Genomic DNA, 13088 nt, shown 5'->3' with positions numbered 1-13088 from the left:
ATGAACAATGAAAATAGGACATGATAAACATTCTTTTGATGGTTTAAAAGACCTGAAGAGGACCCTTTTCTTTTTCCACTATTATATAAAGACGATAGTTGTTGCCTGGTGGTGGCCACATTATTGTTGTTGGCGAGTGGGAGTCTGGTGGTTAGTGACCTTGGCCTTCGAGGAGAAGTTGTTTTTCAAGAGAAAGGTTGTTTCTTAAATCCATGGGTTCCCCTGTACTCTTTCTAAAACTTAATCTTTATAGCAGTGTTGTAAGTCTTGAGAAAAGGTAAAGAAAGAAGAGTACTATGTAGCAGTGTTGTCAATCTGATATTTGACAAAAAAACGATAAAGAAGAGTGCTTTGCAGCAACAGAATCCAAAAGTTTGTCTTGATGAATGCACACAGAATAATGGAAGATTTCAGCTATACTGAGAGGGCTTCTCTTGATTTGCCACTCACATCAAACATGCGTGAGCACAGCAAAAGCCTCAGCCATACCAAGGAGGCTTTCCTGATCTGCCTCTCATACCACACAATGCATGCACACAGAGGAAGAACTGACAAACCTGAAGCATCTTATCTTTATTTTAAGAGATGTCCCCCACTAAATGGCTTTAGGGACACAGCTCTGTGGCAGTTTTGTCTTATCAGATGTCTTCCTCATGTTCGACTTGTAACTGTGTATGTTTTGGACAGAACTGCCTTCATGCATGTGGAATGTGTTGCGAATTCGTTTTGGTGGCTACAGTTCCTTTTGACATGAAGACCTGACATCGGCGCAGTTCAGTGAGTTTCATATCTATTTGATCTTTGTTGATTAGTGAATGTCACGAAAGAGTAGCAATAAAAACATTAAGGAGGAGGTCGCGGCCACTTACGTAGGAGCAGTCATTGCTTCCGGGGTAGTCCGCTGATTAAAAGACCGTTCACGTCACGATGGACACATAACATAAGGTCACGACGTAATGCGAGACGCTAGCTGTCCCCACTGACGTCACTGTGGCCAACATATGCCCCTTAATTACAACTTAGAAGAAGGACAATAGTGAATATGAGATAGTGGAATGGAAACCAGACAATAAGGCGTCGTACCGTATTACCAGGAGGTTGATGGACCTTGTCTGCACAACAAGCGGTGATGCGTGATTGTTGTAACGGTATGTCTGTGGTATGACTGACCATTTGAGTGCATGTATGGTTCAAGCAAGCATTTTAATATTGGGCTGGGACCCAAACTACTGACTCTTGGAGGGTGAGCATCAAAAGAAGACTTTGCAACTCAAGTCTTCACCACCTCATGTGTCAGCTACTGCCAGTCATACAAGAGACACGGAGTAGGGGACCGGCCAAGAAGGCATTTGGCCACTCATCAACCTGAGTGTAAAAGAAGAGTGATCTCTGTCCCTACGAACCCAAGATCAACTCTTGGCAGCTTAGTGGACACAAGAGTCGGCGCTGATTTCTACTTGGAGAAACTTTAGGCCTGATGGCGACAGAAAGGTGCACGCTGGTGCACGGGGGCGGTACACGTGAGAGTTTGTCCCAATTCTCTACTTCGTACATCTCTAGTCACGGTGCTTTGGACAACGACAACCAAAGTCATCGGCCATCATTACTTCTACGAAAAAGTATGAGAGTGAACGCCAGAGTCCAAGAAGTCATCAAACTAAACGGAGAAGAGATTGAGGAGTTGATTTCCCTATCTTGGGTCCAAATGTCAAACAACGTGTCACTAGATCGAGCACATAGAAGGGCAAAAAAACATCAGTCAGAAGATCAAGCTGAGAATCTTCAAGTCAAATATGATCAGCACCCTCCTTTACGGATAAGAATCATGGAAGATGACCAAAACCATCAGTAACAGGCTTGACATCTTCCAAAACAGATGCCTCAGGCGCATACTTAACATCTTTTAGCCAAATACCATCAGCAACAAAGAACTTCACCGAAGAACTGAAACCGTGCAGGTTCAACAAAGGCGTTGGCGATGGATTGGACATGTGCTCTGCCAGCAGACAGCAGACCTCTCCAGAGTCGTTCTATGATAGACTCCAGACGGCCAAAGAAAACGAAAAAAAAGGAAACTTGGAGAAGAACAGTGGAAAGGGGTATGAATGGAAAGGGCTGGACATGGGGTCACCTAGAGCAGGTTTCAGCCGATCGACATCGGTGGCGGACTCTGGTTGAGGCCTTATGTGCAACTTGATGCACAAAGAAGATTAGATAGATCATTTCTTCTGCGTCGCTTCGGGTGGGCACCCCTCCAAACAACAAGCACAATTGTGCGAAATCGCCAGTGACAATTGGGTGTGTTTATCAGAGACTATACATTCCACACAGCAAGGGCGCTTGGGTCAAGCAAAGTGGCGTGTGTATGCATATTGTATTGAGTGGGTGTATGCATATTGTATGGAGTGTAGTTGAGCGAGTGTGATAGCTACGAATAGATTGACTCACTAGGGATCTGGATTAGAATTAAGGAGAATAATTAGCATTAACGGGACACCCTAGATAACTAGCCAAGATAGGAAATTAGTTCAATTGTATATTTTTTTATTCCTTCATTGTTTTGTAAGCTCTTGGCATTTTGTTCTTGTGACTTAATAAGTACTCTTTGCTTTCACTAAAATTGCGTTGTTTTTTTGGGGTGTGAGCTTGGGCCTCGAGTCGGTAACTAGCATTAATTAGCGTTAATTAGGAATTTACTGAAAATGCATCGCACACATGATGTTGGCGTGGATGGCAGCATAGTCAAGAGTGTAGTAAATACCTTACTAAAAGTCTCTGCCTATCACACGTGCCTAGATCCATAGGGTAAGTGACAGTGAACTTTTGCTTGTTCTGGGGCTCATTTATCACAATTACCCTGAAGAGGGAGGTGCAAGATATTTTGAGAGAGGGACAGGGTCTCTTGTGGTTAAAAAGTGAACCATTAAGCCAGAACCTTAAACTAACAGAACAGCCTGAAATTTGATAGTAAAGCCCTAAAATCTTTAAAATGAGAAAGAAATAGCTCCTGATGAGATGGACCTAAACAAGGAAAAGAGCAAGCCAGCTGTAATACTGCTGGTGGTTAGTTGGTTGTGTTTTTACATGGTGTCAGAATCTAAAGCTCAGAAGATTGAGCCAGGTGCAGAAGTTGCTCCTGAGGAGTCACCCATTCTCACCACAATCATAGGTATAAGGAGACACCAGATTCTGCATGTACACATTGAATGGCTACCTTGCACTTTGGACAGTCTTTTTGAGGATGGCATGAGAACCATCACAGTTTGCACAGTGGGTCCTTGAGGAGCAATCACCTGCTGCATGGCCATAAAGAAAACGGTGGGATTGGGACTTGTAGAAGCTTGCCCCATGTCATTAATTCTGACAGTAGAAGCAGCTTATCTGAGAAGATATGAGGAGAGATACTTAAGAATTACAGATAACCACATTAATAAAGTCAGGTATTTTCAGTAAACACACTTTCCTTTCTCTATTAAGGAGGACTCTTTGGAAAGATGTAACCCACTGGGACACCAGTTCTCACTTAATGTCCAGCTCCCACATTCCAGCAAGTTCAGGACAATGAATGACCTTTCCCACCACCGGAGATAAGTTGAGAGACCTGAGCAATGTTACAATAGGTCTGTCTATAAATTGTCTGCCATTCCATCTGGGGGCTCAAAGGTCTGCTGGGTTCCACACTTTGACCAGAAATTGTCAAATGACAAGGCATTTAACAGAGGAAAATCCTGATTTACAACTCTTAGCTACTGCAAAAGGGGAGTGATGAAAGCAGCAAGGCTGACTCTGCACCTTCTACTAAAAGAACATCTACATCTCATGCCCTCTATTACAAGAAAAGTGGTCAGGCCCCCTCAGCAGTCTTTCTCACACTCTCACTTCATCCTGTCAGAAACATCTCATCCACCTGCTGTTTCCCCAAGTTTTGATTGTTTAGTAGCCATAGTTAATGACAACGATTTATTCCTTTGTTTCCCATCCACTATGGAGTCCAACAAGGGGATGCAACTGAGAGGTACTACAAGGAATTTCCAGCAGGGTCGCACTAGGGTAAGAGATGGAATATACTATAGAATACAAAGATGGGGACAGATAGACAATGGCCTCGCACCAACCTCCATGTAAGAAGTTCAGGCCAAAGAGGTGTATTGGTATGATGGGCTGCAATCCATCAGGGACCTCACTTTATAGAATCCTATCTCCTCCAATATGGTTGCCCTGCATGGCAATGCAGGACCCCTAAAGAAGGTCACAGAGAAAAGAGACCAACAGAAAAAAGGTGTGATGGGAACAAGACAGGAGAAATAACAGTATGTCAATCATTCAACTTTCTGCTCCAAAGTTTTGTGCATTAATCACAAAAGGAGCCAGGGAGCCTACCTGGAACAGATGCTACAACCAAGATTCAGTCAAGGGTGCATCAGCAACGAGTTCAACTTTCTGTCTGAAAGGAATTCTTCCATGGGATGCAGCAGTTAAAGACAGAACTTCTTCTGGCCGACAGAAAAGAATGGTATCACATGTCTGAGGAAAGGTAGGAGTACACATGGTGCTGACTACTAGTGTTCAGCTGTCTCCAATTACTACCGGGACAATAGGCAGTGTAGAGATCACAGGCACTGCAAACAAGCCTGGCAATAAAATGTCTTTCTCACCTGACAAGTTTTAGGGTCTGAGAGGTGATTGAAATGACTTCTATCTGAACATACTGTCATGATTAGGACTGAATGTATTCTCCATACAGAAATAATGTATATATATATATAAAGGGGAGAAGAATGAACAGTACAAATGACAAAAATGAAAAGACAACTGAATTTTCAAACTTTATATTTAATGGCTTTTCTCTTTTTTTAATTGTTGTTTTTTTTCTTCTAATCTTTCTCTATATCTCTTACCTTTTGTAGTCCATGATTACATCTACGGTCTATGTGTGCATTCCAACTAAGTTTTGAGTGTGGCGTGCGTGTACGTTGGCGTCCACACTATAGTATTATGATTTTATTTTTTTAGTTGTTATGTTCTGACACCCTGAATCTGGGAAATGACAGTGTCCTTCTAACAAATTTGATGTCCTTTTTAATAGGCCATTGTCTTACCACTATCTGCACGTGACAGCTACTCATTATACACTTTTTGGAAGTAATCTGTAAATGAGCAATAAACTCCAAGGCTGGAAGCAAGTGGGCAGAGCTTGCATATACATCTTTGTTAGTTTGGCTTTGGTGTAGTTTGTTTCCTTTTGAAGAACTGAACGGTTAGGGAAAAAAGAGCAACGATTACAAGAAGAAAATACAGTTTGCAACTGTAAATGGTTCAACATAAAATGTGTCATGGACAGCATGTAGTCCTCTGGATGTTTATAGAGTAATGGCCATGCAGAAAGTGGCCCAAAAGATTGATATCAGTAGCATCAGTTAGCACTATTAGAGATGGTGTATATTGCAATTGCCTGCATGGTGAGCTTGGTTACAGTTGTCATGGATGTTTCAGACGTGTGCAATACATCCATCCAACAAGTGCCTTAGTCTCACAGGGTCGCCATCACAATATTCAACACACCAGTAAACATGATCCCTAACCAATTACTGTCTTGTTACTTAGCTGAGGGTGCCACGTCTTGCCGAGGTTCACTTTACTACCTTACAACAGTTTTTTTCGTCCCAGCTTTCATACTTTTAGCAAAGTGTCACCCTTTGATAATGTGTCTAACATCTTTATTTCTCGCTAACTTATTAATTGCTGCGTTACAGTCATGAACATGCTCTTGCATGATGACACCTGAGGCATTGATACTTTCATACATCCTCTCACACCACACTGCCTCGTGCTGCTGGATGCACACGTCATCCTCTTCGGTGATGAAGATTTAGAACCTAGTGGTCCCAAAGTAAAATCTTCAGTACATTTTTTCGACATGTGTGCCTTGCATCTGTCATCAAACTAATCCTGTCGGTCAGAGGGTACTGTTCTGTTTGAAGTGAAACTGCGACCAACTGGCCCTTCATGAAGTCAACGACTGCAGATCTGTGGCAACAGTTTTTTTGTTTTTTTTATCTTAATGTATAATTTAATGTCCCAAATTGGCACACATCAAATTTTTTATACTGAATGGGGATAATCCTGATGTAATGTACGCAAGGAACATTCTTTTAACTGTCACCTTGTGGAGACTAGTTCCAGATGATAATTATTATGTCCGTTAGGACAACCACATGATCAGGACATGAGCATTCATTTGTGATATCTTCACTTCGAGCAAAGAAGTGCAAGAGACTGAATGTGCATGAACATGATCTATAATGTCCTTCACCTTGTCATGCTCACAAACAAATATGGACTGTGGGGCCACTTCTGTAGATGGTGAATGGCACTGTGTTACTTGCATGAATTGTTGCCCATTTGTAAAGTATGAGCGTTTCACACAAATACAGATGTCAGTCACCAGGGGAATAAACTGAAAGTGTTGAATATTCGTATATCCGCTTATGAGTAAAGAATGATGAGTAAAGAAAGATAGGTACCAATAAGGGAAAACTGACTGTACCATGTACTCCTATCTTTCCTCGCATGGGAGAAATCCTCTTAAAAAATGCCCACATGAAGTTCCGCCTTTCAAACTAATCATAAATATTCCTCTTCTAGAATTACAATAAGACTATGCTTTATAATTATGCCTGAATGTTCTCCTGTAATTTTACTTAAATCAGCATATTCTGTAATTTTGTAAAATGGAAATCTGTTTCAAACTCCTCTCAATTCTAAGTCATGCAGGAAAGCGAAGAAAATGAAAGTTTGTTGTACTGACCTGGGGAAGCCTCCCCTTGACGCACTAGAAAGGTGCCTCGTGGGTAGCCTGGAGACAACAGCCAGTCTTCAGAAGCGTCGCGACTCACTTTCCCAAAATACCATCTGCCATTAAGTGAACAATAATATGGATGATCTTATTAGCTGTTAATGAGACATTATGGCTATTAATCAGCAAAATTCCAACTGTTATTGACAGGTACTGCATATTGCTAGAAAAGAAAGTCCAGAAATCTCCATGTCAGTTTTGTTTCATAAAATACAGACATACCTCTCTATACTATGCAAAGCAGACACCAATCTGTATGAGTAAAATGTATAAGCTATGCAAAAAATGAGAACTGTGTAAATGGAAGTGCATCTATATTGTTATACATATATAGAGTGGTCATCATGTACATATAGTAGTCAACAATGTATGACAGTGCACATACTGCTGTACACATGATGGTGTATAAAAAAAGAGTATGAGAACTAGGTCAACCACCAGATATTTTCAAATTGAGAGTATGCTTTTTTCCCACAGAAATAATTTACAGATAGTCTTCTATAATGTCTTTTATTTCAGAATACCTTATACTACACATAGATCTTTTCTAACTAAATGCTGCATCAGTTACAATTGTGTTAGAACATCATTCCTTGCACCAAACTTACTAATAGTCTTCTATCATACCTTTAGTTTGTTTATGTTTGTTTTGTTTTTTTTAAAGGAATGCCATATTCAGCAAGTTCTTTTCTAATGGAATACTGTATCAGTTATAATTTTGATAGAATGTGATTTGTTACACTAAACTTATGACTGTGCTGTAAGTTTCTCTCCAATTGTCAACAAAAAAATCAAGAGGGGTCTACTGATATAATTTAAGCAGCACTGTGACATGCCTCTTGTGACTTGTTTCTTGCTACATAAGATGTCATCAGGGACAGGTGACAATTGGTGCAGATGAGTTAGCTTGTTGTGAACCAGAAAATTGGGAAAGCAGGGAGACAAGGCAAGTGCTAAGTCTTCAAAACAAGTCACAGAAACTAGGCTGGAAGATTAAACTAATCCTAGTAAGAGAAGTAAATCATGAAGACTTCACTTCTCACAGACACATGAAGGGTTGGTGTTTTATGTGGAATCAGCAATAAGGTTATATCAGGGTAAAGAAGACAACCCTGTAAACAGATGGCACATGCAGAGAAAGAATGACATGTCAAAGATGAGATCTGAACCCAGAGCAGGCAATCCTAAATGTATTGGTGACAGGTGCTCGCAGCACTGATCTGCTGGACTGTGTCATCCAGACACTGGAGATGCCAAGACATTACATGGAAATTGTCTTTCAAGTAAGGCACAGAAATGTATCCTAGGAGGATAAATGAACATCAAGAGCTTCGTCATTGCTATCTCAAGAGTTAGCATTACAGAAAAAATGAGGGTGTAATCGTCCATCCCCAAGAAGCAGCACCTATACATTTAATAAGTGTTTTTACATTCAATAAGTCATTCAATAAAAAATTATAGCAGAAACTAAGAAACATACAATGTGCATACAAATGATGTAGCAGCTAGCCACATTCATGCGTGCAATGTAATGAATTCGTTTAACAAAAGATTTAACAAAATAAAACGGCAACATAGACTTATATCCATCAGCAAGAAATACATTGAAAAAAAATTACAACAGTTCAAAAAAAACATTTACAACTATTTTTAGTAATATGTCCTGAGGCCTGACACCTTGTTTTAATGACAATTTTTGTTATGTCTGGCTGAAATGTTTATTGATTTCACAAAGGAAAATAACTGTTTACACATAGAACCGAGCATCATAATCCTTGTGGAAAACTTCCTTAAGTTTTTTAACTTTTTAGAAAGGAATGAAAAGACCTATAAATCAGATTTTGTGAATCACTAGTGTCTTTTTTGTGGGCCTCAGGTGTACTTGCAAAGGGCTGCATGCCACAGGTTTAACATGCTTGCCCTGGAGGCAGCACCAGTGTTTGCAATGTCGTCCCCTAGAGCAAGCATCTTTATGTTGATGATATTTATGGATTATATATATATATCAAGATTCACTGAACATCAGTCCCAACTGTAACTGTGTTGTGAGTACAGTATCATGTGAGCATTGTTTGACAATAACAATGTACGTGCCAAACTAGTTCCTATCATTCTTCAGGTCCGGCAAACTTATTCTCTTCTTCTTGTTCCTATTCGCCCCTAGTGGAGCATAGGGCTGAATCCAGCAAGCTACTGGTTGAGAAAAACCTGTATTACTATAATATGGCGAGTCATGAGTGTCATTTAATCATAGTAAGTAATCACTGGATGTAAATAAGTTGAGTTTTTATTTCTTTTTACTTCATAATGTACTTTTAAGTAACAAGTGTTGCCACAGTTCATTTTCTAATTAAAACTGGGTAGGGCCTGCAAGAGGCAGATATATTCTTTGTTTAGAACGAAAGATTGAGCTAATATCAAGATGACTACATCAATGTTGAGCGCATATATGAGTGTATGTGAAAGATAATCCACATATATCTCTAGACTTTGCTTCAGTCCCTTCTTTGAAGATGTTTCATACCTTAGCGAGCCAAGATACGAATACGAATAGAATTTATTTTGTTAGGCCTTTGGGCCCATTCAAAAGGATTGTCATGCAACATGTCACAATAGATACAGAGTGTTATTAGCGTAGAATAGCATCTCTTTTCTTTGCCGCTAAATATAAAAACTTGGCAAGATTGGACAGTATTGCTTCATTACTTGTTGACATAAGCATCTGCAGTTTGGAATTATTTTGTCTAGTGCTGTACATTGTCGGAATGAATTTTTTTCTCAGATCTTTCAGGCATGGACAACATAGTATAAAATGGAACTCATCCTCTTCATCAATTTGACACATAGGGCATATTTTACTTATATTATTGTCAGAATATCTTAAAGTATGTATCATTATATCTGAAATACCAAATCGAATTCTCACTAATGCATTTCTGATGAAACTATTAACATCTAAACTCAAATACATCTCTCTGTGAGTCACAGATTTAATTGACTTATAGAAACTATACAAGCAAGCCAAGATGCTGTTTTGTGATGTTTTGCTCCCCCTCTCCAAAAAGTCAGCACCAAGTATATTGTTAGTTGTTTCAATCAGTATATTTCTTGTAATGACCCAAACGATTTTGTCTACTAACCTAGTATATTGTTAGCTCTTTTGACTAGTACCATTGTTGTATTGACCTGAACTTTTTATTCCTAACCTAGTATACTCTTAGCTGTTTCATCTAATACATTTATTGTATTTAAATGAACATTTTCATCTCACAACTGGCATATTGTTAGTTGTTTCAACTAATATATTTAATGAATTATTTTTGTCTCACAACCATGTTTCTTCATGATGGCAGGAAGATGGCAGGTATGTAGCAACAATGTTTTAAATAAAGCATGACAAATACATAAAATATTTTTTAAATATGGTACCTTCACTGACTTTAAGATATTAGGGGCACAACTGAAATGTATTATACTACCACCCCACCCCCCTTGCCCCTGTCTACCTTACATCATTCTATGTCCTCAAGTTATTTCCACTTTACACTGCCTACTGTGAAGGGTCTTTAGTTTGCTTGACAAGCAGGGACAGGGTGCTTAAATAAGCCAACTTTTACTTTACTGGAATCGTGATGTGGGCAACAGGAGCATTTGCAGGTTTGTTAACAGTTCAATTGAATTAAGCAATCTGGAGCAAATAGGAACTAGATATCTTTCATCATGCCACGTGGCATTCTGTAGATAATATTTGTAGATTCTGTTGCATGTGTCTATGAAAGCGTTTTTATCATTATTATGTTTCGGTGTTTATATTTTTTGTCAAGTGCTTTGAGCTAACCTTTGATGGTGGGATAGTGGTCTACAAATTAACTTTTTTTTTGGACTGTTTTTAATGTTAAAAATTCAACAATTGGCTGTCCTTTTAATGGTAATCATGTATCTGCTTAGTACCTATTAGAAACTTCCACTGAGATTAAACTAAATTTATGTTTTATACTACTTTTCAACCCTTATCCTCTCTGCTAAAAATAATTTAAAAGTCTAAATATTCAATAAGTCACTGCCACACTTACTCAAAGCATAAATAGACAATCAGCCACCACCACAACCACTTACTCATAATTTCTATGTCGCTGTTCTCTTGGTGAGGGTGGATACAAATGGCGAGGAGGAGATGATGATCCTTGTAAAGATGAGAAGGATGAAGAAGAGCTGCTGCTACTGTCCAGGAGACTGGAATGGTCCCAGCTCTCATCTTCTAACAAGGTGTCTGACAAACTTAGTAAAAGGAAATTGTCTTGAAACTCTTGCACCCCACCTTCTGGGATAAATGTATCCTTTCGACACATTGGGCAGGGGAAATATCCTGGACGGCCCCCAGGGTGGCGTCGAACGTAGTCTTTTAAACAGGCCTCGCAAAAGGAGTGCAGGCAAGGAAGGGCCTTAGGCTTTCGCAAAGACTCCAGGCAGATTTTGCAGGACAAAAACTCTTCCTGTAGCTTCTCCTTCAGGGTTCCTGAGTTCCGATGCTGGGCCATATTTAGCCATTCTGCACCCCCCACCCACAAAAAAATGCATCAGTAAATAAATTATATAAAGACATCTAAGAACTGAAACGTGAATAATTTGTGCACACAAGGTTCTATGCTCTTACCCAAGGAGTGCATGATAGGTATAAACATCAAGATATTCCCAATGTGTGGCATTTGTTAAGATCTTTAGCACACATCTACTTTCTTTTATTTTCTTATTATAGTTTTCCTCTAAAATTAATCCACCTCCTAGTCTTTGAGTCTCCTTCCCTTAGAGTGTGTGAGACAGTTTAAGCTATGCATCTGTGTGTGCATGTATGGACTAATATTACAGCATAGTCTCAATAGACCAGGCATTCACAGAACCTGTAAAAAAAAACCTTTACATTTATGTTTTTTGTGTAAGTGTGTGCGCACATATTTATACAAGGACTAATTTTGCAGAAGACCAGGCAGTCTCAGTTAAGATAAAAAGAAAACTTCATGCATTTCTTCTTTATCTAGACATTAATCTAAGTTTGTCAACTGAACCCTAACACTTTTTGGTCAATTTTAGATGCCATTTAAAGAACTTTTATTAAAATCACTGAATGCATCACCACTTTTGAGGTCAGCTGCACATTTATTAAAAAAGATTCTACAAGCAGAAATTAAAAAATATTTTAAAGAAATTCCCTGCAAGTCATTCAGATGCACTTCACAGGCATTTCAGCAATATTTTAAAAGTGGTTTTTGCTTCTAAGAGCTTGGAGCTGTTTCAAACTTGGTAACTAAAACAGTTTTGACAGCTGTGACTGCGCTTTTCAGAATCCTCTTCAGGAAACAACTCCTGGTGCTTATAAGAAAACAAGAGAATCTATGCGATATAAAAAAAAAAAACTCGTTTGGTGGTGTGGATTTCAATAAAAGACAAAGCCAGAATTAGTAAAGATATCACACTGACTACTGATCAAATCATTGCTCAACAGTCTGTTATTTAATTTTTCAATTGCAAAATGTTATAGCACATAATGTACTTGTGTGCATTAGAACAGTATTTCTGAAAAAATTTTTGTTACCTCCTTGGGAGTGGTAAAGTTTTCTCATTTTAACGACCATCTTTGTACTGGTCCAGTAGGCCTGTTCAACCATGTGGAAATCTGGGATTGGTTTCATGCGAGGTTTTGAAAAAAGGTCTTAAATCACTGATCTCTAGTGCCAGTCAACTTTGCCAAGTGAGGCCAGAATAGTTCACTTGTCATCTGAGACCACTGACTTAAGACTTATTTCAAGAGTTCACATGAATACAAGCCAAAAGAGATTTTTGGAAGTTAAGCTAAGTACTTATGGTGAGTCTTTCAGATACTTTCAACAAGAATCTTTTTATTAGTTTAGTGAGGGGCTGTGGGTGAGGGTGTGAGTCTTTATTGTATATTTCTAGTCACACTGACTGGAACAATAATTTTAATATGAAGCAATTATCAATTTCTTTCATAAAATATTCTGAATCTAGAACACGCTGATAGTCAAATAAAAGTAATTTCTACACTAAACACGCTGCCCTCATCATCACTAGTTGTAGCATTTCATGTGCCATTTACTTGATCAACTCTACCAGCAGTGATCTTTAATCTTTAGCACAAGGTGACCTAAGGTCACCAAATATATTTTACTGTTTCTGTAAATGTGTGTATATACACATATGTGAGACAGAAATTTCA

At 38.9% G+C, this 13088-nt stretch overlaps 1 protein-coding gene across 1 annotated transcript in view; it reads right to left on the bottom strand.

The window, feature by feature from the left end:
• LOC112555261 (tyrosine-protein kinase SRK2-like) overlaps positions 1-12591 on the bottom strand; it is a 36240-nt gene extending 23649 nt beyond the window's left edge. The window contains 3 exon segments of the mRNA XM_025223580.1: positions 6809-6912; positions 10973-11405; positions 12447-12591. Of these exon segments, the coding sequence (XP_025079365.1) occupies positions 6809-6912; positions 10973-11405; positions 12447-12543 (634 nt within the window). The 5' untranslated portion in view covers positions 12544-12591.
• Between the last annotated feature and the right edge of the window lie 497 nt (positions 12592-13088).

The sequence above is a fragment of the Pomacea canaliculata genome, linkage group LG14 (assembly GCF_003073045.1).
Source record: "Pomacea canaliculata isolate SZHN2017 linkage group LG14, ASM307304v1, whole genome shotgun sequence".
Taxonomy (NCBI): domain Eukaryota; kingdom Metazoa; phylum Mollusca; class Gastropoda; order Architaenioglossa; family Ampullariidae; genus Pomacea; species Pomacea canaliculata.
The sequence above is the reverse complement of the archived record's forward strand: the minus strand, read 5'-3'. Positions and strand labels throughout refer to the sequence as shown.